Source organism: Apus apus, chromosome 4 (genome assembly GCF_020740795.1).
Source record: "Apus apus isolate bApuApu2 chromosome 4, bApuApu2.pri.cur, whole genome shotgun sequence".
NCBI lineage: Eukaryota > Metazoa > Chordata > Aves > Apodiformes > Apodidae > Apus > Apus apus.
Window position 1 is genome coordinate 49,931,689 of NC_067285.1, and position 27,197 is coordinate 49,958,885.

At 35.6% G+C, this 27,197-nt stretch overlaps 1 protein-coding gene and 1 long non-coding RNA gene across 5 annotated transcripts in view; one reads left to right on the forward strand and one right to left on the reverse strand.

Moving 5' to 3' along the window:
- INTU (inturned planar cell polarity protein) overlaps nt 1-27,197 on the forward strand; it is a 43,399-nt gene that overhangs the window by 9,346 nt on the left and 6,856 nt on the right. The window contains exons 3-12 of the mRNA XM_051616621.1: nt 6,201-6,286; nt 11,817-12,020; nt 16,449-16,567; nt 18,988-19,077; nt 19,419-19,496; nt 20,593-20,782; nt 23,311-23,364; nt 24,719-24,781; nt 25,114-25,335; nt 26,385-26,807. Coding sequence (XP_051472581.1) covers nt 6,201-6,286; nt 11,817-12,020; nt 16,449-16,567; nt 18,988-19,077; nt 19,419-19,496; nt 20,593-20,782; nt 23,311-23,364; nt 24,719-24,781; nt 25,114-25,335; nt 26,385-26,807 — 1,529 coding nt within the window. The remainder of the gene's footprint in view (nt 1-6,200; nt 6,287-11,816; nt 12,021-16,448; nt 16,568-18,987; nt 19,078-19,418; nt 19,497-20,592; nt 20,783-23,310; nt 23,365-24,718; nt 24,782-25,113; nt 25,336-26,384; nt 26,808-27,197) is intronic.
- LOC127383534 (uncharacterized) overlaps nt 16,585-27,197 on the reverse strand; it is a 28,690-nt gene continuing 18,077 nt past the window's right edge. For 3 of the 4 annotated variants that reach the window (XR_007889229.1, XR_007889227.1, XR_007889230.1), the window contains one exon: nt 16,585-21,004. This is a non-coding gene — a long non-coding RNA (uncharacterized LOC127383534). Of the gene's footprint in view, nt 21,005-24,711; nt 24,961-27,197 lie in introns of those variants that run through there. The other variant, XR_007889228.1, reaches the window with a different exon arrangement.

The following is a 27,197-nucleotide window of genomic DNA, read 5'->3' on the forward strand; positions in this document are numbered from 1 at the left end:
AATACTGGGAGAGTTTTGAAATTTTTATGAGTACACCCATATATGGTGTACTTGTTGAAAATGCTTTCTAAAGTAGAGATGTTGGGCGAGCCAGATAGAAACACAGCTTGCGTAAGCTTTGCTGTGTTCTTACTGTGGAGTTTGGGGTGTCGTTTATGCTCTGTTAATCTCCTCTTGAAGCATAACAGCATTGGTTTGGATAAAAGCAGCCTGCTAACTTACAAAGCAAGTAATTGATCTGGCTTTCTTCACTAGAATGTGTTCCATACTTTGCCTTTTTTGGAAAGGAGTATGCGCACATTTTTAAGTACTTCCACTAATTCATTACGGAGAATAGAGGAAACAAAATATCAGGATTTCATGAAAAAAGTGTCCTCAGGCCTCTCCCATGTGAACAATACGGTTCTGATTTTAATTCTTCCAAAAATGTTCACTTCCCATCACAATATGGAAATGGTATTCACTTACCAATTAGCATCCCCTGGCTTAATGAAAAAGATCTACTTTCAGAACTGGTTCTTGCAGGGTTATCTCTCTTACTTCTGTTAAATATCCATTCCCTAGTCCTGTACTCCATGTGGCAAAGTGATAGGCAGTTCTGAAATAAATGTTGTAGTGATGCCGGCAGTCCCAAAGACTAAATTTTGTCCTTAAAAAAGCAGGAATAATTTCATCGGCCATATGCACACTAGGTCTTTGAGACCAGTATACACTGTTCTTAGCTACTATGTGTGAGAAGCCTTGACTAATGAGGAAATGATAAGACAGAGCAAAGAAGACAGGAAAAAAATTCCTGTGTCTTCTTTTTCTGTTCTATCACTCTAGTAAAATTAAGTTCTGCTTGGTGTTGTGTAAAGAACATATATGGACATATTATAGTTTATGGATTGAGAATCTTTTTATAAGAGATAGAACTCATAAGCTTGATTGTTCGTTATTATGAGTTAAAAAAAGAGCTTACTTTATTCCTTAAAGAGCAGGACATGTATTTTTCTGAAGACAGATTTATTGACTCAAGGTCTGATATCTGGAGCTGCCTGAAGAAAACCTGTTTCCTCTATTGCAGTTGCTTGCTGTGTCTCTCAAGACAAAGAGTGTGACTTTGTTCTAATGTGCTTCATCTTTTAATATAAATGCTGGTGACTTTCATGACAGACAGTAGTGATCTTACTGGCTGGCAGAAATGCAAGCCAGTAAAAGGAGGTCAAGGGCAAGTATATATGTTGTTATACAGTAAAAATTTTGTATACAACCATAGTGTTGTAAAAGTTAAAACAAAAATGCAGAATGTTACATTATTTTCTATCAGATTTGAAAACAACTTTTCATGCAAATATCTGCTTCTTGTCTATGTAAGGATACACATCTACTTCAGCAAAAATGAAAAAGCTCACTTTGATCTCTGTACTTAAGAATAGTCAGTTGGAGGGGGCTTTTCACCCACTTTTTAGAGGACAAGAATGACTGAAAAATGTATTTGCAGTTCCATCCATTCAACATTTTTTCTCTCCACTAGTAAAATGTCTCTCTACATCTGAAATTCAGCAATGTTTTATTCTGGGAAAAATTGACTTAACTCTGCAAACCATCAAGTTACATAAACTTAATTGCAAGCACCATATAGCATTTTATTTCATTTAACCTAAATTGATTAAGCATATTAAGTAAGTTAAATTAGATTAAGTTTCATACACTTGTGCTATTTTTTTATCAGCTTCCTGTCTTAAGACCGAATTCTCACATTCTGTACGATTTTCATGTTGTTGAAGGGGAGGAGTCTCAAAGTCTAGATGTTAAACTCTTTGAAAGGAACACTTGCATATATAAACTCTTTTGCTGGCATGAATTATCACATTGGGTAGGTCTTGTGATCATGTTCTGTGTTCCTAATTTTACATAATTCCTTTTTTCCAGTCATGTCTTGCATTCTGTTACTTCATAGTCTATTATTTGAATGCTGTAGTGTTAGCCAAAAAGAAAAAAGGAAAAAATGCCAACACACACCCCCACCATCAATTCTGGAAGGTCCATACTGATAAATGTGGATTTTTTCAGTTGTACATCAAGTTGCAGTTCTTTAATAGTGATACAGCATTTTCTGGCAAAATGAAGGCAGCCTTACAGGACTGCTTTGGCTGAGTCTTCTGGAAAGCTGTTCCATTTATGGTACATGATTACATTTTTACAAATTGAATGGAATAAATATTTACTGCTGTGATGAAAGTTTTACATATGTACATTAGGCATTGAATAAATAAAACACTTGGAGTATGTAACATGTAAATACTGCTGGACCTTCTCCTTTAAAAGTGTCTTTATATATTCCACCCTGGGAGATGTGGTTCAAAAGTATTCCCTTAAGTGATAAGGTGCATTATGTCTTCATAAAATGTGTGCAGTTCGTCTGAATGGCTTTGTAGATTACATTACTCTACTGTTGTCTTTACAATGTAATTGGTAAGGTCCCTAGTAAAACAAACAGAACACAAACAACTTTTGTTTAAACAGTGCTCCAGATGAGTACACAAGCAATTTATGCTTTCTGTTATATTTGTGAATTATGATCCTCAGTACTGGGTTCTTCAACAAAGAATGTAGTAATTCTGTTTATAATATCTAGTTGTATTAGAGTAGCCTGAATGCTCTGCTTTTGATTATTAATTTTCAAGTCCTGGGGCTCTGGCATGGACTTACTGAGTTGCTTTTAAATGCTGTTTAACTTTCAACTTTCCTGTCTTTGAATTACTGTTGTGCTGAAGATTTGAAGCTAAAGCTTCACTGCGCTGTACCTCAAGAAACAGAGGTTAGGGAGAGAGCTACTATTACTTGAAACAGAAAAAGCAATTTAATTAATTCCAAGGAATGAGAACATGTTTGTGTACTTATTAAAACTTAATTTTGTCTTTGTTTTGCTGTAAGAAAGAGTAGGAATGAATTTTACTTTCATGTAAAATAATAGTGAGCAGTTAATTGTTGCCTGGTGTATAGAAAAGCAATATTGTTTGCATTTTGGGTAGATTCTGTATTTCTGATGGTTAGTTAAGAATATTTTTCTTTCTCTCATTGGCCTTAAATGTGTTTTGCACCAATTTTGAGCAATCAACCTCGTACCTGGGAAGAATCCCAGTTGTATTTGATGGTGTTTTAACAACAAGGTAGAAGACACAAATAATGATAAACTGTCAGAATTCTTCTAAACTTTCAGATTCTGTTGTCTTTACTAGATTCTCAGGAAACAGAGAGACCTTAGATAGACAGGTTCTGCCTTTCCTTACTATGCAAGTCATTATCTCTGTTAGTTTGAGCTGAGCTAGTCTTCCCCCATTTCCCAATGTGAAGTTGACTATTTGGCTCTGGAAAGGACCAAATGAACCATCAAGTTCTAGATCCTGGTGCCACTGGCAGTCACTTCATATAGTTCTTTTAATAAATTTCTGATGCCTCAGGTATTTTGTTTTAGGTAGACAGCCCTATTGGAAAGCTTTTTAGAAACTTTCTGTTTTGAGACTAAAAGAACCTTTTGATTTCTACTTTAGCTGCTTTCACACCCAGCCTTTACCCACCTCATCTTTAATCAATATAAATGGGTTCTCCATTTCTCATGTTCACTGCAGTATTCAATGTATGTGATCTCATTTGTTTTCAGTTTTCTTGAGCACAGGTGAATAGAACTGTGAGGAGTACTCTGGATGGGATCCTGTCAGGTCCTAATAATACTCACCTACATTGAAAAGAAATGTGTTTCTTAATTCATCCAGATGTTGTTTATGGCTTTTTCATGTTTTCTGTTACTTGGCTGCTTTCTTGAGAATGAATATGTTATTTAATTCCATTATACTTCTGTTATTATAGTAATATTTATTGTTTGTTTTATACTGTTTTCAAATCTGGATGTTGACTTTAGAGAAACCATGAAGGACTATGCTTTTAAATGGGAATTTTTCTGGTTTAGGTTGAACCTAAAATCTTAACTAATCCACTGTTGTTCTAAATTGCCAGCTTAAGTAATCAGTTATTTTAGTTGATTTAGTCTCCCACTACCATGCCTGAAGTATCTTTAATATGTATCCTTCTCTTACTGCTGCTTTTTTTTTTTGTTTGTTTGTTTGTTTTTATTAGTAGATAAATGGCCCAAAAAACCCTATTTTTACTTTTCAACTTCTGTTCCTTTTGACAGATCCAAGTAGTTTTATCTTGTGATGTTATTTTATTTTTGTTTTCTAACTTCACAGGTCTGTCTTTTCACTGGTGTCTCTCATCCTTCCTACATACTCCATGCTTACACATGCATCTTTTTGAGGGGAGTGAGGCAGAGTTCATCAACTAGTTGTTACTAGGATATTTCTCTATAATATTTTCCCTCACTTCAGATAGAAATCCCAGGTTGATTTTTGTACTTTAATGGGGATTTTAAGTTTGTAAGCTCTAAATTGCTTCAGTTTGTGTTTGTAACTAGTGCCTTTAATTTTTCAAGCCTATTTTCCGCTTTCAGTTAAAGACATTTTCTTTGGGATCCTGGGATTTTTTTCTCCTCATTTCCAGTAATAGCAAAAGAGAGTCAGATTTATAAAATGCAAGATGTTAGGCAGGAAGTATTGGCAAATAAAACATGAAGAGGACGGAATAGGAAGTTATAGCAGTGGACAAGTCATGGAAAAGAAGAGAAAGAACTAAACTGTGATGTGGCTTGAGAGACAAAGGAGGTATAGGGATCAAATGAGGTAGCTGTGATTTAAAAAAAATTAAAAATTAAGAAGATGGGTGATGTTTCATAAGATGCTATGATTCTATGCTAAGCCAAACTGCGCAATACCACAAAAACACAGTGTCTGAGGTCTATCACACCCTGTCCACACTGCCCCTGTCTCACTTTTGCCACCCATGGTGCTCATTTAAGCAAGCATCTGGGTTACAGGAACATCCTGGTTTGACCCAGGATGAAGCCAATTTTCTTTTTACTGTGTTTTTGTTGTTTTTGTTGTTGTTTTTTCTTTCTTCAGTGAACTCTCTTTTAAGTAGCACACTTGCTGAAACTAACAGCAAGTCTACCAGCCAGTGGGCTGGTAATGCCTGAATGTTTATAGATACTGCCAGGAGTCCAAGGACATTTCGCTCTATTTGTAGGATCTGCTGCTTCGGACACTAAAGGAGCAGAAGACTTGTATCTACAACCCTCCCATAGGGAGGGTCGGACTAGACAGATGACAAAATTGGCCAATCAAAATACTCCATCCCATACATACATAGCTCTTGTTATTAATTCAGGGACAGTGGAAGGCAAGCCCTTTGTCTCTTCTTTTGGAACTGCTCACAGCTCAGGAGAGTGCCGGGGGAGTTGCTGTGGGTGTGGGAGGTGATAAGGGTTTTGCACATTCCTGCACATACTTGTATATATTTGTACATATTTTCTCTTATCATTAGTATTTCATTAAAGCTGTCTAGTTTAGTTTTCAATAGGGAAGCCTCTCTCCTTATTCTCTCTTTCCTTTCCCTACCTGGGTGGGAGGAAAAGGGGACCAAGAGCATTGCTGTCATTGGTTTAATTGCTGATCCTGAGTTGAACTGTGACAAGCAATCACTTGCCAGAAGAGTTTATGGATTTCTGCCAGTTTAGGGAACTGACCTAAGTTACTTTAGGTGTGTGGTGACTGCCAGGACTGCTTCACAGAGGGAGCTCAAGGTTGTGGGATTCTACCATATTAGACTCAGTCAACCCTTGAGTTCTCTGGTGTAAGTGATGGCCTAGAACTTGTAAGCTGCTACAGGAAGAGGTTTGGAGTGCTGTTGGCAACAGTAGTGTTTCTGTCAATAGAAATAGCAGTGGAGAAAGATCGGCATGTGAACAGAGCTGGTTTCAAAGAGAAAAAAGTACTTCTTGGGCATAACTTGATTGGTCAAGTTGTTTGGTTTTCTGATCAAGTAACAAGAGTGATAAAAACCGGATGAAGAGGAGAGGAGAGGCTTTGACAGTTGTTTTTGTAAAATAATACAAGCATGGCCCTAAGGCCTTACGAACATTGAGGTAACAGACTAATGTTTCTAAACATAGTACATGTTGCATGTAGAAACTATTTACTTAAATGTGACAAAAAGACATTTATGATTGTTTGAATGCAATTAATTTTTAAAACATTCTTTGCCTTTGTATTGTGGTGCAATACCACCTAACTTTCTCATGCTTTTGTCTGTTTTATCTCCAGGAGATGCTCTAGTTGCTGTAAATGATGTTGATGTCAATTCTGAAAACATAGAAAGGGTTTTGTCTTGCATTCCAGGTCCTATGCAGGTACAGTAGTTGAACATTTATTCCAAATATCCTCTGTAAAAATTGATTTTGTTTCTAGTCTTTTTGCCTCGGGAAACAGAACTTAAGCAATCTTTCTCTTACAACTTCCTTATTGGTTTTTTTAACACATTGGTTTACTTCAGTGAAACTTAGAGTAGAAATTTCAGATTTTAATTCTGGTGTAAGTTTTGTGAAAATAGTTGCAAGTGGCTTGAGACAATGTCCTATTAAGGGACATTAGTCACAGTCTAGCTGTTACATATTCTGTATTATCAGCCAGAGTCAGAGAGCACATGCAACATGGTGCAAAAGGTAGCATCATGCTGTTTGGTTTTGACTAACTGTAACACCTGGTTTTTTTGCCCAGTGTCAGAATCAAGGTATTCTGTGTTTGCAGAATTCTGAGTATCCATGTTTCTCTACAAGAGCTACTACATAAGTCTGTGGAAAAATCAAGTTTCATTACCTTTCCTGTTCAGAAAACAACTTGATAAGCATAGAATCACATAAAAGTTTGGGTTGGAAGGGACCTTGAAGATCATCTAGATCCAACCCCCTTGCGTGGGCAGAGATAACTCCCACTAGATCAGGTTGCTTAGAGCACCATCCAACCTGGCCTTGAATACTGCCAGGGATGGGGCTTCCATGAAATTATGTTCCATGATTATGGAACTTGCATCAAAATAAATTCTTGTTGAATCTGGGGAAGTAACTCCTTTGAGACTCACATAAATTTTTAACCAGTGTTAATTGTAGTTATGGGCAAAGATAGCAAGTACAGTTGCTTTGAGAGTTGTTACTTTGAACACTGACCACGGCAAATAAAGGACAAGGTATGTAATGTTGTAATGCCTCCCTCCTGGTGGGTAGTAGGGCTGGAGATGTTCAATATGTCAATAGCATGTATGAAGCAAGATATCCATGTCTAGCTTAAAAATGTCAACCACAGAATATTAGCAGCTTTTTCATCAGTTACTGTTCTTAAAAACAGTAAAAAATTGCTATGGAAATACTTAAATAAAATTTTCTCTTCATCAGTATAAAATTCTGTAAAAACTCAAGATTGTAAAAAGAAGCCTGAATTAGCAAGTAGCACTATTAATGGTATTTAAAATAATTTAAATGGAGAAATTTATACAGCTTTCATATTTAAATAAAAAAAAAAATTCTTAAGTATTTAAGAGCTTTTAGTTTATCGTTAAGATATTTCAAAACCTAATAGTGGCAAACACTGATAGAAGCCAGTAATAAAAACTGGTTATAAAAAATAAAATAAACACAAAAGAACCCCAACCAACCAACCAACCAAAAAAAAAAACCCAAACAAAAAACCCAAAAAAAATCCCTAAAACCCAAAGCAAAACAAACAAAAAAAACCTGACCTGATGCTTAATCTCTCTTCTCCCAAAACCTGCTTTATATATCTTCTAACTGAATAACTATTTTGGAGCTATAATGAATAACTAAATAATAAACAAATGGCTATTTCAGAATTAGACCAGGAGAATGTTAATTACCTAGATTGTTAGTAGCATAAAATTAAGTATATTGAGTTATTCTGCTTAAATCTACTTCCTAGTGGACTGGAAGCCAAGGTAAGAGTTGCAACTTACAGATGTGAGATGGAGCAGCTTACAATTAATAGTGTTGCTAACTGTATGTCTGTAACCTCTTGGTAGTTTTTCTTCACGTAGAATATATGAGGTGATAACAATAGAAATGTTTTATTGTCCAGAGGTAAAAATAAGGGGAAATTTTAGGTTTTGTTAAATATGCTTTTGTTTGCAACTTACGTAGTGTAAATTCCTGTAGCACTACATCTGCAGCTGCAGTAAGATTGAGTACCAGTATGTCAGTTTAGGAAGCTGTCCAAAATATTTGACAGTATGAAGCTTGCCTAAGCTACCAGAGTTGTGGTCAGGTATTGGCAGAGCTCCATGGTAGGAAAACCTTGTCTAGCCTGTCTTTGACCAAATATGGACTTAGTGTAAGTGTTATTAAATACAGAATGATTTAAAAAGCAGAGATTATATAGTTTATTTAATTGTATCCTTGCTAGATTAGAGTATATGTATTACTTGTTGCTAAAATGCAGTGCAACCCTTTAAGTAACAGTTACTTTTAATGCAATGTTAATGTTTACATTGTCAGTAAATCTGTCAAGTAGACAGCAATTACTTGAAATGTATAACTGTTTGTCATGCAGGCTTTCCTAAACCTTTTATTAAAAGTGCAGTTATTCTTTTTTTACTGTGCAGTTTGAGTCAAGCCAGAAGAGCAATTGCTGAAACAGACCAGTGGAGAATTTAAATACAGAGTTCTGGGGTTTTGCAGCATAGAACACTGATTTCATATTGCTGAAGAAAGAGTGGGTTGTTGTTTTTGATATTTAGTAACAAAGACAAGTGTTAAGCAAAATCTTAATGTTTTCTCATTCATCATACATTGCAGAATATCAAAAAAGATGCAGCTTTCAAAAACTAATTACCTAGATTCTCTCAGTTGCAGCATGTGGCATAAGCTTTCTCTTTATTATATTTCCCGAATTTTGTTTTCTTTACCTCAGTTTAGGCAAACTAGCTTCCAGGCATGTAAGGGCTTGTTTAGTGTGTTTACTGAGCAACAGAAGTCCAAATGCTACACCAGTCTTTTTTTTTTTTTTCCTTTTTTTCCCCTTTTTTTTTTGTGGCAGAACTGTTTCTGTTTGTGTGCTTGCATGTCAGCTAATAAGATAAAAGTCTCCATTCTGATTAAGGCATTGAATACCCCATTTTTAAGTTCTGTAGCAGTCACTGAATGTGACAGGACAAAGCATATCCCTCAGAGCTTGAGATAGTATGATGAAGTCATATTTTGCAGTCTATACAATCTTACATTTCTGTAATCAAAATAGCTGCTGTTTCCTACCACCACAAGACAGAGAAGACAAAATAGGAAGGGAAAGATATGCTAAAAGAATATAGTTTTTCTTACTGTGATATTCAAAAATTATAGAACCATTTTACCCAAAACTCTCTAAAAACACTCAGCCTGAGGCAGACATTCAGAATCAGAAATTTCAGCCTGAAATTTTAAGTTACAGTTGTGCAAACTATAAACACATGGAAAACAGAGACTTAAACAGGAAAAGGCATGCAATCTTAAAAGGGAGGCAATGCCACCAGCTCTGGCTATAATAAAATCCATATTCTAACGCATGCAGCTTTCTTGCAGATAAACAGAAAGGAACTTGTAGTCCAATTGTGCAGAGAGACTTTTGTCAAAATACAGTAACTTCACATCTGAGCAGTGTGGTATTGCCCACAGTGATGTGGGATGCAGCACAGATGGCAGGGCGAGTTAAAAGTTCTGATTGGCCCAGTTTGTTTCAAGCTCTTTCTTGGAGGGGTGTATGGTTGTGTCTCTGATACAAGACAAACAAGCGTTGTTTTGGTTTGGTTTTGAATTGAAAGATGAAAAGATAGACTGCAGCAAGAATTATGTCAGCGCACATCAATACAAAGCCTGTACCCTAAGTGTCACGAATAAGTGTCCATAGACAAGATGTAGTAGAAGTTAAGAGAAATAACCGATGAGCCTTGTGGAAATCTGTAAGAAGTTAAACAGAGTATGAGGAAAATCCTCTGAAATAAATGCAGATGGTGTGACGAAGAGAGAATTGAGTCACAGAATGCCAGAGAAGAAAACACACATAAAACTGTAAATGATCAAGTTACTGGGTCTTAAAAAGCCACTGCTTCTTAGCTGTATGTTTCTGCTCCTCAAGTCCTATTAATGTGCAGTGTAATGAATCAAAACTGAAATAATGAGGAGAGAGCAAGGAATGAGTTACTGTCAGAAAAGAAAGCGGTAGCACATGGCAGGCAAGCAGGATTGAGTGCAGTGCTATTGCAGAGAATGGGAAGAGAAAAGAGAAGAACCCGATAGCAGCCGAAATAGAAGAGGAAAAGATTAATGGAAAGTGCTGGGAGGGAGTACAGTGGAATGGGAAGGCAGCAGTGACATAAACGTTGTAGCTGGAAGAGCTGACAGTGGCACTTCTCTGATCCCATTTGACAGGCAGTGCGTTTTGAAGCATCATTATTTCTTGCTGGCACTCCTCTCTTTAAGTATGTGTATGCATACACACAATTACAAAACTGTAAAATATCTGTATTTAAATGTATAATTACCTCTGCTTGAGCTTTTCAGATTTATTGCAACTGAGAAAATATAAACCTTGTTTGTTGCATCAATCATTAGGCTAAACTGTCACTGACTTGAAAGAGAAGCAGGATTCCGTATGTTTGGAACTTTCCAGTCAGTAGGCATGTTAAGGATACTTTATGGGAGACAAACAATCTTGAGTTAAAACATATGAAAGAGGGAACTGAGAGCGTGTCTACTTAGTCCAAATAGATACATTTTCAGTCACTTTGAACAATGATGAAAACTAAGGTATTATCCAAGGAAGTAAATCAACTTCTTATTAGAAATTACATTTTTCTTTTTTTTTAGTCAAGAGGTGGGTATTTCTTACATATCCTTCTTTCATACTTAGGATGAAGTATTCATTCACACACAAAAAATAAATTACTCTTTCATTTCATCAATGCTGGAACAACAATCAAACACAATTTTTGTAAGGCAGTGCTCATCAAAAGGCAGTCTGTAAAGCAAATTGTGAAACATATTTCCACACCAAGTTAGGATTTTATGTTGCTTGTGAGCCAGGAAACATGCATTTATTTTAAATTTCCTGGTTTTTACTTATTTGGGAAATAATAGTAAACATAATGTAATTATTTTAAAAAACAAGCTTGATCATCTAAACTTTATTTTTTAAGAGAGTGCTGTGTTTGGATTTAGATGATTATTTTTTTTATCTTCTGAAGACATAGCACAGCAAATGATGCAAACAATTTTTATGCATTTTGCTAGTGATGTGCAACTGGTAAATACAGCAACAAAACTATTACTTGCTGATTGACTTTGCTGATTAAAAAAGAAGAAAAGTTAACATAGTGAAAATGTTGGCAGATTAATGCTCAATAGCAGCTCTTTCACAAACTAACAGACCTTTGCAGTCTGATGTCCAAATGTACCTGTCACTGCACTCAAAATAGCAAAGAAGTGCTCATGAAAGAGCCTTAAGGATATATACTTATGAAAGTGCTGACATTTTGAAATATTGTTTGTATTTCAAAAGCATGATAATAGGTTTTATGTTCAAACAAACACAGAGCAGTAAGTATATGTTTCCATTCTCAAAACCATAAGAATTAGGTATGAAAACACACCAAACCACAGGCTTACTCACACGGGTCACAGAGCATGTAATAGTTGGCTTTGTCCTTAATAATAGATTGTTATGTAATGCTGAGTGTAAATTTAGCTTTTTTGAAACAGCAGGAATTTTTGCTTGTTTGCATCTTTGTCAGTAAAGCTAAGAAAACTTAGCTCTTAAAGGGCTGAACCTGCATCTATTTCAGCTGATATTAGAATGTAATTGTAAGTACAGCCTCATTTTAACAATAAACTGTCTTCATAGGTTAAACTTACATTTGAAACATCAGTATTTGAGCCTGAAGTAACTTCTCAGCAAAGGAGTCAACGGGCACAGTCAAGTATGAACAATCTACTTCGGCTTTTGTGGGGAGAAGATAGTGCAGACCTTCAGCAGGCTATACAAGATGTGCCTCATATTGTTATGTTCCTTTCAATGAAACTGGACTCTGAAACATCTAAGGATGAGGTATGTGGCTAACTAAATAAAAGTGAAGATGAAGGGTAGTAACTGACAGCAGCAACTGCTGCACCTTTCCATGTGCAAAACCAAAACCAAAACCCCCCAAAAAATATTACCAGTCATTTTGAGTAGTCTGTAAATTGTCTGTTTTAACAGAAATAAGGCATGAAATTCCAGGAGAAAAAAGTTAGCATCACTGCTGAAAATCTCTAATTGGATTTGAAGTCACTTGAGCGCTGCTGAATGTCTATATATAAAGAGCAGACTAGAGGTGTTAACAGACAGAGCAGAGATAAATTCAGAAGTTCATTATGGTCTTTCAGATGCTTACTGTGATGTTTTAAATAGACCTCTCTAACTATGAAATCTGCCTAGTAAAAAAAATTTCCCCAGCAGGAGCTGTTGACAGTCCACATCCATAATCTGTCTGGCTCCTCCTGTTTTAAAATTCCAATGTGCCTTTTCTTAGCAGACTCTCGCATATCTGCTGTTTGCAGTCAACTGTTGGTTCTTGCTTAGGCAACATGTTTGAGCTACCAGAGCACTTCTTTGTCCCATAAAGCTTCCTTTCACGTGTCTTTCCTCTGAAAATTTTTGCCAGTGTGTGTACAACCCATTCTAAGTTTGTGTAGGTGTTGTTCATGGTGTAGCCATAGCTACAAATATTTCGCTCAGAATGTAGGGAAGACATAGAATAGTGTAGAGGGCTGAGTTTGTCCTCTTGCCTCATCTGAAAACAACATGAACAGAGTGGACATTTTATGAACAGATATTTGGAAAAAGACTCTTCTCTTCTGGAAATTCTCCTTGGGTTTAACATAGTGCACCAGTGATCAGTATTAACTGTGATGCGGAGGCATCAAATTAAGCACACGTTTTGCCAATCCCCAGGGGCTGGGATGGCGGGACAGAGATGGAGCAGGAAGCAGAAGAAAGACATTTTACTTTCTCTCTCATGAAATTTATCCTCAGATCCTTTTCTAGAGACAGTGTTGGGGAGGAAAACCCTAGAAAATTACTTGATAACATAGTATGTTAAAAATGTTGTGAAGCTTGCAGAGTCGAGTGCTTGAAAGCTAGGAAATGTCAGATTTATAGCTACTTGTGCAACTTGCATTCAGCCCTTTTGTATATATGTAACATGACATTGTCTTAAAGTATTACATATTTTTCTGAAAGATGCTCTCTTGTGCAGAGTGACAAGATGGACGGATGTGTGCGTATAATTAAGGCTTATTAGGCAACCATAAATCCAGTATTTCATAATTCTTAAGTGTTTGACTTTGCAGTGTAATTAACTCTTTTTTTTAACATGGTATTCTTAAGGTAATGTGTGCTTCATTGTGTATTACTGCAAGCTTTGGTTCACAGTTCTTTCCAATCATGTTTAGAGACTACATTTTTTTCATGGGAGGTCCCTTCAGCAGAGAACAGTTGATACAAGTGTCTCTTATAACATTTTTAATTTTTAAAATTGCAACTAGGCAAGGTCATTCTGTGCTTTTTTTCCCCACATGGAGACTCCTTGCATTAAAACACATGATATAGCAGTAGTTTTCTGCTTTGGTATTTGTCTATAATAAAAATGAAAAGAGCTTATTTAACTGTGAATTAAGTGAACTTATAATGCATTCTCAAAGTTCGCTTACATATTGCAACTAGTTCTTTCTTTTCTTCAATTCTAGGTTTGTAGTCCTAGACTGCTATTATATGATGTGGATAGAACAGCTATGGACAGACCTGTAGACTTAAAGACCAGTGTTTCCTTGGTCACACAAACTTTATGAAATATTAAAAAAAAAAAAAAAAAAAATTCAGAGCCTCTAGCTCCTCTCTTGGTAGGTGAATAGATACACAAATGCCTAATTGTAATTCCTGCACTTCAGAGTAAATGGAGTACTGCTTTTTTGCCCCTTTATTTCTTTACATTCTCCCAAGAAACAGGATTAACCCTGAATGTTGAGCAGAGGTAAAAGAGAGATTGTAATGCACTTGTTCTCCCTTCATACCATGGGAGAATTGTTTTCTGAGGACTCTTGGCAGTTATGCAGACCTAAATAGTCTCTAATGTTGAGAGATGCTCTGCTGGTGTAATCAAGCTCTTTCTCATCTTTCCTAGCAAAAAGTGTGTCACCATCTTAGTCTTAAATTTCATTTGGTAAAGAACATTTACTCTGTAGATATACTGTTCCATATTTACTTCACAGTAGTACTTCAATTTAGCACTGCCATTATTATACACCTAGGCCATATTGCACAATAAAAATATAATGATCCTTTACTAAGCTTCTTTACCCATATGCAAAAGAGGCATGGGATGCAGATCACAGCCATGTAAACAATGGCAACTAGAACTAGTAATTAATTCTTCCCCTCTTGAGCTTTTGGCACCCAAAAATAGAATTAATGAGCTCTAACACTTGTAAGCTCTATCCACTCAACTATTAAGAAAAGTACTATTAGAAATTATTCAGTACATGTGCATGCATGTGGAGAGTGTCCTGTATGGTAATGGTTTCAGTAACTAAGGTCATTCTTGTATTTTTTTATGTTTTACTTCAAGGTAGGTGTTACGTTTCTAACACACATTACTTGTACCAGCATATGCTGTAACATCTTTGTGTTTGAACTCATTTTGGCAATGTCATGTTTTAAAAAGATCAATTATCATATTCCTCCTATGTGATAGTGTTACTGAAAGAATGTCTTTAGCATACTTGCCAAGTCAGTAGTTGTTTAGAGAGCTTGGTTCATACAGACACTGACTTGTTCTTCTTGTAGCATTTATCACTTTTTTTGTGATTTCTGAATTGATTTTGAAGAATTCGTAGTTGTCATCTCTTGTTTCTTAAGCGTATGTAAGATGAAATTTAAAGCAGCTCTTGTCAGTGCATGGTGTTTGAAGATTATAGGAGATTTTTAGCTGGGCAGCACCATTTAGACACACTTCCTTTTAGCCAGTTCTTACGTTGTTAAGACTGCACTAATTTGTGGGGGTTTTAAAAAATGTTGTTTAGGCTCAGTTTGATACACTAGTAAATAAATATAGGAAAGGGAAGCTGTTTGATAAACCATTTGTTTAGGTACTCTGTCCTGGTTTAGGTTTTTTTGGTTGAGGGAGGGTTTGCACTTTTTAAGAAATTAGCTACTTCTCATTTATGAATTCCATTGTGATTGGCCTGTGAACTTTCACCTTGCTTTGAAGATAGCTGATCTTGTATGGCATGGTAAGCTGAACCTTGCTAACTCAATAAGATATATATAAGATGCAGCTATGAGCTTTTGTTACAGTTGTCTTTTCTTTCCCTGGGAAAGTGTACAGTTAAATCTCAAATCAGTTTTGTGTAAAGGCCTTGGTTCATAGTGAGGAGAAACAAAGAAAGGCTTTATAGCCCTTTGTAATGCTGTAGTTAGAAAAGGGCAGGGTCTTTTTCCAGCTAAGGGATTGATTCAAGAAAGAAAAAATCCTTGTCACTAATGAGTATTTGAAAATAGAGCTAATTAAATTGGGTAAGAATGAAGAGTTTGCTGGGTCCTTCTGTAATGCAACTTCACGTTCTTTTAATCTTGATGAAGAAAAATTTTCTAATGGGTATTGGCACTGGCTGGATGTGCTTAGTGACATAAATAGGGAAGTTAACCATGTCTGTTCTTCTGTTTGTGTAGAAAGATAATGTAGTATGCTCTTTGCATTGGATATTCTTAATATAACATGCGTTATTTCTGGCCCATCATGATTTGGCAGAAAGCAATAAATGTGGGGAATCCCACATTACTGTGGGATTATTACTGTATTGTTATGGTTGCTGAAATAATTAATTTTTTTTAAAACACTTAAAACATTTAGAGAACTGATTAGCAAAAGAAAAATATTTGTAACAAAGATCTCTACTGATCTTCAGTTTCAAGATCATTTCTTTAAGAGTGCTGACAGATGGTCAGAGGTTTGGTGATAAAATTATTCATGTTGTATATGTTATTTGCATATATACCTCAGTTATATTTTGTGCTATACATGTAAAGCAATGTTTCCTGGTTATTTAAGTGACAATTTAAATATTGAAAGAACTATATAAATATAGCTGTCTCTTAGAATCGGATTTGTTAACAGTATATTTTAAGCTGTAAAATGCAGTGGCTTTACTGTTGTCATTCTCTATTTCTCCATATAATAATTATTCTAAATAAGTCCTACTTTTCTATAAAATAGAAAAAACTGTCAGAAACATTTATGTGAATTTTAGAACTGTCCAGTATGCCCATGCAGACCACTGTTTGTTTTGATACTATGTGAAAGTGTATTGTTAAAAGACTTGTGTTTAAAAAAAAATCAGTACCAGGAAAAAAAGAAAGTTACTTGTTTTCTGTGGGGGTTTTTTTGTAATTTTGTCCTTGGTTTTGCTTTGTTCCACTAACAGCTAACTTTCTTCACAGCAAGAAATTCTTTATCAGTATCCCATATCAGAAGCCTCCCAAAAACTGAAAAGTGTGAGAGGAATATTTCTCACACTGTCTGACATACTGGAAAGTGTGACTGGTACCCAGATTATCAGGTAAAAGTATGGAAATGTAATGTATTGCTATTTTTTATTTTATACACATGTACAGAAGACCACAAATAGGTCATGCATCAAGTTGTCAACAAAACAAGAGTAGCTCTACCTGTTAGACAGTAATGTTTTACCTAGAACAGCATGCCTGAAGTTGGACTGCTCAGCCTGGATGTACTTTGATTTGAGGGTGTCAGTTACTAGGATTTTTAGTTCAGTTAAATTGTTTTCACATCTCTTCTTAGACCTCTTAAAACATTCACCTGAAAGATTTTTGTATCCAGAGACCAGCGCTCTAGTAAGAAGTCTAATAAAAATGATTCCTGACCTTTTAGAGTGGCATAGGAGTGATGGAGATGTGTCAAGAGATCACTGAGTATTTAAAGGTAGATGATTTTCTGATGGAATAATTAGAAGTGAGATAGCAGGTACCACTTTTCAGTTTTGCACTTCTTCCCACTGAAAATTAATATATGAGTTTACATCTCTTGGGGGGTCTCAGGCAAGATTTTCTTCTCAACATCAGTGCCTTGTGTGTCAGACACAAGACCTGTATTGGTATAAAAAAGCCAAATGGAAGTGGGATTTCAGGCTTAAGCATAGAGAGTCCAAGCAGTAGTGAACTGCATTTGCAATAATAAGAAATGCCTCAAAAGGCAAAAAGTCTGTTTAATACATTTAAGTTGCGTTTTCCACTTAGAAATTTTTCCTTAAAAGGAGTTCTTGAAGTGCTTTTGAATATTTTGGCTTGCCAGAAAATGAATACTTGTTAATTTAAATTTGTCTCTTTTAATTAGGTTTTTTTTTTCCTCAGACTTCTTGGTATCCTGCTATTAAGAGTTAGGAGTTTTTACACTGTTTTAAACATGCTTATAGCTTTCTAGTTAATAAGTTACTGAAACTCATGTTACTGACATAGTGGTCAGAAGGAATTGGATTGACTCTTTTAGAAGCAGGTATCAAAGACAGGCTTTTGACCTCTTGCATATGCTAGTATTTTAATGCAATGTCATCTTAGTTAGGACTGAAGTATATTAACTCCTCTTAAATGCTTATGCATCATTAATGGAAATTTTCCCATACAGAATCATTTTTTAGTATCTCCAGATGTCCAAAGGTATCCAAAAGGCAAATCAATCCATTGTTTAATGAGCTATACATACGGTATCATCTGAAAACCAGTGCAGAAATGTGTGGTAATACAGGTTCACCTTGCTTGTTAAGTTTCTCAGTTGCTCAGTTTTGAGTTCTAAAAATATAAAAGCACTTCTGCTGGTCTCTGTGGACTTTCTTATCTCTTAAAAAAAAAAAAAAATTGATAATCCCCAGCTCTCTATGAAGCTTTTTTTTTTTTGTCAGAAGAGTAAATTACTGTTATTATTGTGTCTGCACATGTACTGTGTATCTTTTGGGATGTGGATGTTTCTTTCTTTGTAGTTAACTGCATTATAAATATATAACATTTTTTGTTTGGAAAGCACTTCTGGTTACCTCAACGATAAAAATTTTCTGGTGACCTGCTGAAATACATGACACTATTGTTTTATTCAGTACCATCCATTTTTCAGTACAAGCGAATCAGCAAGGCAAGTTAATCACAGAGCCATATCCTAAAAATTAAATTATTGAATCTTCCAGATTTAAACTAAAGTTACCCTTTTTCACTTTGCAGCAGTGTTACCTTGCTATTTAAATTTCTGACATCATGGTAAGAAAGGTGGGGATTTGCTATAAATTGAGTGTTAAAGATACTTACAGGACTTGTTCTTAGCAGCAACCAGTACATTTAATCTGATCATCTAGTGCATAATGCATAGTTTATGGCTAATCAGAACACTGGGTGTAATTCTTTTTCATGCTGTAATCCACTTAATGGTTTAAATGAAAGTTCTCTATGTCTATCTGGGATTGCTGAACTCTGTGGAACAATTCTCTATACAAGGAGATAACATGAGTGTTCAGGTTTGTTTATCACTCAAGTAATATGTTTAAATAACGTTTTCAAAACATGTGGGGACTTTTTAAATTATTTGCTGAGTGACTGCTGCATTCAGAACCTTTGTTAGTACCTCCAGTTACCTCACTGACTTGAAGTGGCATTTGTTTTCTAAGTTGATTGTGTTAAAAGCTAGGCAGGTGTATGCCAGAGATGATTCAGAAGATGAGTGTGGTACTTTGACAGGGGTTGTTTATCCTTTATATTTGTATACTTGAAAACATTGTTACTGCTGACAAGATATGTTTGGACTGGAAGTCAGAGGGTCTTTCAGTTCTCTCATAATTACTTAGCCCAGTTGCATGCCTGTGGTTATACATGAGTGCAAGACTTTGCATATGAAACACACAAATAATTCTGGCTTATAATGGTGTTCTTTTCTAAGTTCGTAGTCTTAAAATGAGCACTTCTTGTTTAATTTTTCTAGTTCTTCCCTTTTCTTATGCGAAAAACTGGTTCAAGTTGTTTACTGGAAAGAATCTGACAAGTTACTTGTAATTGGCCTTCCTGAAGAAAAGTGAGTTTCAGATGAAATGCTTTGTTGTCCTTTTCTGTTGTGTATCCTCAAGTTGTACTCTTTGGCTATCAAAAAAGTAAGAAAGGAAAAGCTTACAATGTAATTTTTTTTTTTTTTTACTATTACTAGTTTCTATACCTGTGATGTAAGTTCTCATTTGAAATCTATGTAGTCTAGAAAATAATAATTTTCAGTGTTTGGTAAAGTCAAGTCCTGATTAGAGGCTACTGAATTTGTTTGCAGTATAGGACTAGTTAAGAATAGAGCTCTTCAGAAGATGCCTGTGCTTATTCATAGTAAATGTGTTATAGGCGTATATTTGAATTTTATTTTTTTTTTAGTGTGCCGCTTTCTCAGCTGAGGAACATGATGGAAGATGTTGTCAGCACCTTGAAATTTATGTATAGTTCCTTAGACAGGTGAGTTCTTTCAAAAGTATTTTCAGTCACTTAATTTTTATGTATACTCATTGAAAAAGACAGTAGCATTGATTGTAATGTTTACTTGGAAATGTTTTGGATGGTCCTTTATACTTGTACAATAAACCAGGACTCTGTTCTTCCTTTTTTGTTTCAGTCTTAACACTAGTAAGATTCTAGTTTTTAAACAGCCTTTGTTACTTCAGAAAGCTTTGTCCTTGATTAGGTTAAATCATTCACATAATTCTAAGTCACTCTGGATGTTAACTGTGCTTTGCAACACTCCTTTGTGTTAAAGCATTGCCTGTAAAATGTATATATGAATCAGTGTAAACACTCTAGAGTTTTCAGCTTTATTTGGCAGAGTGACTGTCTTTCTCTGCATTTGAAAATGACCCAGAAAATTTTAAGTCTGACTGTAACCTAAATAAAATTGCCAAGGTAGGCTATTCATATGCTTGCATTCAATTCAGAGTTGAAATGTGTATGCCACAGAGAAAAAGCTAATATTTATATCCATTTTGCTGTGTTGGACAGCACAGAAGTTTCTAGAAAGAACAATCTGGTGAAATATCAGGCCTCATCTTTTTCTTACAACTTTTTTCATGTCACTTCATGACAAGGAGCAATGTTTATTTTTAATACCTGCAGCTATTCAAATGCATCTCAGACAAAGCTTAGCTTTGAATTTGAGGAGTAAAGTATTTTCTTTGCATAGAAGTATAGGAAACCATTTGGAATAGCAGGGTGGTTTTTTGTATCTTTTGAAGATAAAAGACCTGTAATACACCAAAAAAAGTTAAATTACTAAAGTAAAGAAAAAGAATAATCTTAAATTTCCAAAAGGATGAAGCTGAGCATTGTCTTATTTTAAGTCACTCTCAAACATCTATTATAATATACTGCTTTAGTTTTTCCTTTGTTTATGGCTACTGCTTGGATATTAGCCTAGTGGGTTTTTTCATGTTTAAAATTCATGTTTAAAAAAAATACAAATGTAGTACCATGCTGTAAAGAGACTTCTATAGCACAGAGTTACATAAACAAACTAAAAGCTTCTCACTGTTAGTCTAACTTGGAGTTCATGTTTGTTCAGTGCTTTTTGCCAGGTGGAAAATGTTTCTCGTCTGGATCATTTTTTCAACCTGTTCTTCCAGCGTGCGCTTCAGCCTGCAAGACTCAAGTCAAACACCAGCCCGAGTGTTCAGCACTATGATACCTGCAGTGCAATATTTTTAGACAATCTCCCAGGCTTGCGCTGGCTGACGCTGCCTCAGGAAATCAAGGTAATGTCATTTTCAGATCTCTCTAGGAAAACTTGTTTATATGGGGCTAGAAAATGAATGCAGGTGTCCTCTCTTGTCACTGTGGCATTTACGTAAGTGCTTTGCCCTTCCCAGATCACCCATTTTCCTGCAGGATCCTTTATTTGAAGTTGGGAACTACACAATCATTCCCATAGAAAACAGATGTCTATAGTGAGTGCAGCTTGGTGAGTTGAGAGTTATCTAGGAAGAGAACACAATGACATAGGAATTAATCTTTGTTTGTAATATATATTCACACACACATGCACACCTCTAATAACAAGCATATGCAGTAGGGAAAGCAGCCTCTGGTACGTAGCTTTATGTTTGATTTTGACCATTGAAGTATTTTACCAGGTAGAAAACATTACTCCAGAAGCTCATGCATAACTTGTAATTTAGGAGAGTTATAAATGGCTGTGGCAGAATCAAAATAAATATCCATACACTATACAAAGCTTTCCTAGCTTTTTTCCTTCCAATTTCTGTAATCTTATGAATATTAATGCTTGTTATTCTCTTTTAGGTTTTATTAATCTTTCTTATTTTAATCCCATAGAGGTTTCTTAATTAGGTTTTTAGCCTCATAGCAAAATAAGGCTAAAAATGAAGCATAATGAGGGTTTTTTCTCTGAATTTGTAGCAACTTGGGTGGCATCCATCTTGCTTTCTTTGTTTTAGAGTTATATCAGTTGCTACTGTTGCACTTCATTTTACATCCTCTTGAACATTAGTGAATCTAGGAATTCATTAAGACCTTGTGTTTATTAAGACCTTGTGTATAGCCTTCCTAAGTGTGTTTGGAGGGAAAGAGATGAAGTGGTTATTCTTTCAGCTTTACTTTTGCCAGGGTTTGCAGAATTATTTCAGATTTGCTACTGTCCAGTAATAGAAGTTGCCATTACGTTGCAAGCCATGAAACAGTGCTGTTCATTACCAAACCAACTTCTGTTTGCAGGTGTGACCTTCTCTCTCCTTTCTCTATAATATGAATTGACTTCTCTTTTGTTCTTAGTAGCAGGCTGATGATTTCTTTCCACCTTGTCCCATAGCATGTATCCAGATACTTTTTTTGCTAAATGTGCTTGAGGGCCACTGTGTTTGCGATGATTTCAGTCAGACTTCTGCTTTTATAATATGTATGTATTAGCACCCTGGTGTATATGTTCTAGCTACAGAAGTACATATTTACAGAGTGTCTCAGAAAATTTTCTTTAATGTCATAACACCAGAGCTGAATCTACTATCCAGGGGGAGAATACACGCATAGCCCTGTAATACACCTGTCCACTTGCAAAATCCATGCTCCATAACTGAAGGAAATAAAATGTTTATGCAACACGTAGTTGCTTGTAGAATATATTCAGTCAGCAACTTAATATATATTTGAATATATATTTGATATACAACTTAGCATACCTCCAACTGTTGTCTCACGTGTTTTTTCCTATCCAGGAAATTACAGTTTTTTTCTTGTACTATTTGGGGATTTTAATTTATTATTTTTTTTTATGTTCCATACTTTTTTCTTTGCTCTTAAATTTCAGTAGAGACACTGTATTACACTCTGCTTTCTAGTTTAGTTTGCAGGTTGTTTATTTCTGGTAAAATTGTAGGTTTTAAAGGAATTTAGAAAACAAAGTAGTTTATGATACAGACATCGCTTTCCAAGATTGTCTTAGATCATCCACCTTTTCCAGAAAATTTTTGTTGTTGCAAAGATGAAAGTTCTGGTTACATCTTGGTGAAGATGTTTATATACATAAAGAATATAAACCAAAAAATGCCTGTTCTTTGTTGGGCAGAAAGCCATTTAAATTTTAACTGAAGGAGAGATGAGAGACTGGTTAGCTGTCAACTGTCAACAGCCTTGCTAGTGTTTCTCTGTTTCAAAAACTGGCTGTATTTCAATTAGGGGCAGCCTGTTAATACAATCTAAGAAGTTTGTAATGATGAGGTTTAGGTTCTTTTCGTTAAGTAGCACATTTATGTCACAAACTTCAGTGGCTAGTACCATGTTCTTTAAAGGAATGTATTTTTAGTAAAACGCACATTAACCAACAAAGAAATAAGCAAGTTTCAGTAGAACAAAGATAATGTGTGAGAAAGTTCTAGCAATTTCCATACAGACAAAACCTAGATACATTGTCAAAAAGATTTTTCTAATAACACAGTTGGATACAATAGCTTGCCAGATTTCAGAGTTGTCTCTGGTCTTCAAGGGGTAGTCTCTAGACCCCTTGTTTTAAAGCACACTGAAAGTAAGAGTGACATCTCCTTTATACCGAACAGAGTGTTCAACAGGCACACAAGCAAAGAACTTTTACATTAATCTGATGAACTGATATTTGCTATTACTGCTGAAAAGTATGTACAAATTTTTGTCCATTCCCTTTGTACTTGGGAATCCTAATCTTTTGGGACTGGTAAGATAGGGTGAACTATGCTACTATTGTAAGCGAATGTGGTAAAAATCTCTATTAAAATGTACTGTTTAAATATTTCAGATAGAAATTGACACAGCACTGAGTGATCTGGAAGCCGCTGATTTTGCAGAGCTGGTAAACATTTTTTTTTGTTGTTTGCATTGCACAGTATCTCTTTGCCTTGGTGTCATATTCAGAAGTTTAAAAAAGCACTAATTCCAAACTCAAGCAATTTAATCAAGTGGTATACTGTACTGTTCTTGTTTCAAGATAACTCAGTTTTACCCATTCTGCTTATCCTGAATTTCTCTCCATGGTTAACATTATAATCGCATTAAAATCCTGTAGGATTAGTCACTGAAAACCCATTATTTACTATAATTTTAAGTCCATGGGATATCTACAAGGACACTCTAATTTCAAAGTGGCTGATTGTTGTTAGTTTCTTTTGTCATGTAGATAACTGTCTCCTTCCCAAGCAATTGTGAATAAACCCAAAAACTTCTATGGAGCACTGAGAACGTAATTGTCTGCTTACAGAAAGCACTTAAAAGTCAGGCATATTTTTAATACTGTTAAAGAAGAGAGTAATTTATTTACTTTAGTTATCTATCACTCACTGTGCATGCTCTTCACTGTGCTGTGTAGGACAGGAAGGTGTAAACACTGAAATTTCAAGTTTAAGTTCTAATGACAGAGCTTTCTTAAGTTCATGTTCCAGAACATATCTTTTAACATTATATTATTTATAGGTGTGTTAGAATTGAGCATAAAGATAAGTTGTTTGATCACTTATTAGCATAATAATTTGGGACATATTTATAAAAGATACTTATAGATTCTTAAAACCTAAAATACAAAGTAGGCAGATGTACAGGCCACCTTGTAAAGAATTTAGAAAAAAAGAATCCCTGTACTAAACAACCTGGATGATTATTTACAGCAGTGTTTCCAAGTTGTCATTTATTGCACAGAAATTGATTGCACCCACTTAATTTAAAATATACTATACGCATCTAAGGATAGTGTTGCTAACCAGAGAGCACTGGGCTTCTAGATTAAAAGATCAGTGAATGTGTATATTTTGGGTAAAATGTCATACACTGGAAAAAAATGCTTTCACTTGGAACTTTTACTCTAGGAGGGCCTCTGGTGTTAAATTAGGCTTCAGCTACTTTGCTGTTAAGAACTGAGAGTTTGCATATCCTGCACAAAAAGTTTATGGACAGATAAGAACTAAATAGGAAATTTGATATTTTGAGCTAAAAGTTGTTAGAAAAAACTGTAGTTAGATGAAAACAAAAAATGGAGGCTAAAAACTTGGTATTTCATGTAACTGTTCATTATTAACTGCCACACTGATAATAAGAAGCAGTCAAAAATGAAAGTATTTAAGATACTGATTATAGTTGACTAGAATTAGTTGACTTGCATTTGGTAAATACAATAAATATTCTTAATTAAAAATTATGCAATGTTTTTTCCACAGTCTGAAGATTATTATGACATGAGAAGATTATATATGATTATGGGTTCTTGTCTCTTCTACAAGGTAATATTAGCGATTAAGGCCTAAAGATTAGGAAATTACATCTGGAAATCTACCTGAGTCAAAGTAACTGTTTCCAGAACCTCAGAAATATGGAAAAACATATGCTTGCCTTAAACTTGTATTTCTAGTAACACGGTAACAGGAACATTGGTGTCAGGAAGTGCTGTGTACTAGGCGGTCTGTAAGAATAAAATACATGTTTGAAACCTTTTCATGGGAATATTGCTGCATATGATCCGAGGATTAGAGAGACAGTAATGAGAGAGTAAGAGTCAATTCAAGGGAGACTGTATTTTGCACTGAATGTTCTTATTTTTCTGTGTTTAAATAAGGGTTACTTGATTGGTAATCACCTGCCAAAGGAAGATCTTCTGGATATAGGTTTATATTGTCGGCACTATTGCCTGTTACCGCTGGCAGCAGAACAGAAGATCGGTCAGTTAGTGATATGGCGGGAAGTATTTCCACATCATCATGTGCAGCCATGTGACATTTCAAGTTTTACAGGATACACAGAACCTGAAGCAAGATACTTTTTATTGATAGTTGGCTTGGTAAGTTAACATTTGCAGTATGCCTGTTCTCTGATGCTGTTTTGCTGCTGTGTGATGTCTACTGTTCAGAAAGATCAACACTTTGCGTGCTTTTTATGTAATAGTTCTATGAAATACTCATATTGTAGCTGTTTTGGGGGATAGAATTTCTTAGAGAGCAGCATTTTTTAATATATTTGTAGAGCTTACAAGTTTAAGTAGAAATTACAGAATCATAGAATATGCTGAGTTGGAAGGGACTCTACAGGATCATCAAGTCCAGCTCCTGTCCCTGTGTAGGGTACCCATAGAATAACACCAAGTGCCTGAAAGCACCATCCAAATGCTTCTTGAACTCAGGCAGGCTTGGTGCTGCAACTGTTTCCCTGGGGAGCTTGTTCCAGAGCTTAGCCACTTTGTGGATAAAAAACCTTTTCCTGATATCTAACCTAAAATCTCCTCTGATTCAGCTTCCTGCCATTTCCCCAAGTCCTGTCATTGGTCACAGGAGTGAAGAGATCAGTAGCTGCCCCATCTCTTCCCCTGCAATGAGGTCACCCCTCAGCCTCCTCCTCTCCAAGCCAAATAATCCAAATGACCTTAGCCGCTCCTCATAAGACATCCCATCCAGACCCTTCCCCATCTTCATGGCTCTCCTTTGGACACTTTCCAATAGCTTGATGTCCTTTTTATATTGTGGCGCATTATTTTTATGCATTTTCACTTTAGTTGAAAATGTTTTTCCTTTTATGATCTTCTATATTCACACAACTCATTTCATAAATGCACTTGGCTTTTTTTTTAAATTTGGACTTAGTTTAAAGACAAGAACTATTGAGTTTATACACTATAGCTTTTATGGTTGCAAGTTTAACTTAAATAACACAATAACAGAAAGATCTCCTTGGACATGATTTGATTAGGAAAAAATAAACAACTTCTCAGGAGATGAAGAAGGAGTGTTGAATCTAGTGCTGTATTTTGCCCAAGTATGAGAAAAGACATAAATATAATACAGCATATACTGCATATTAAACCAAAGGCTAATGTTGCTACCTCCATGTTTACAGAGACACTTCATGCTGTGTGTCCTACTAGAGGCAGGAGGCTGTGCTTCAAAAGCTATTGGGAATCCAGGACCAGACTGTATATACGTAGATCAAGTCAAAGCCACTATACTTCAACTGGAAGGAATAGATGCTGGCATTGAGGAAAGGCTAGATTCTCCTTCCATTCCACCTTTAGCTTGTGCTGACTGGTTCCTTTCTGCAACACGTGACAAACTGGAAAACTTGACCACCTCACCCATCCCCAATAAGCTACAAAATACTTCCAAATCAGTAACGACTCCAGCAAGCAGAAGGACCCTGTTTGGCGACTCTTCCTTAATGTCACGTAAGCTGAGTCCTACAAGAAACAGTGGAGGACCAGGCCCCAGGAATGAAGGTCCTGTGGAGGATGAAAGCAGTAATCCACAGTCTGTAGTGGATCAGGTCTGAGAGCAAAGACAAGGAAAATTTACAAGGTTCCGGTGGGCTTGGGGGAGGTGGCAATTATTTTAAAAATTCATTCAAGTAACTTTCCTTTCTTAAAAAAAAAAAAGCGTGCTATAAAAGAATAAACTTAAGAGCCCCCCTGAATTAAGTAGAAAATGGTTCTGTTGGCTTGGGAACCCCTGGGTGAGCCTCAGAGCCATCACATTTTTTATTTTATCATTCCCATTTGGTTTGTTCACATGAATAAAGTGTGCACAGCTACCTTGTAATCAGCAGAAATAATTGGAGACTATCCCTATAATAATAACGATGTAAAAATAAACTATGAGAACAAATTGCTGTACAGTTGTACAACTGTTTCTACCCCATTCTAGTCCAAAATAGTGT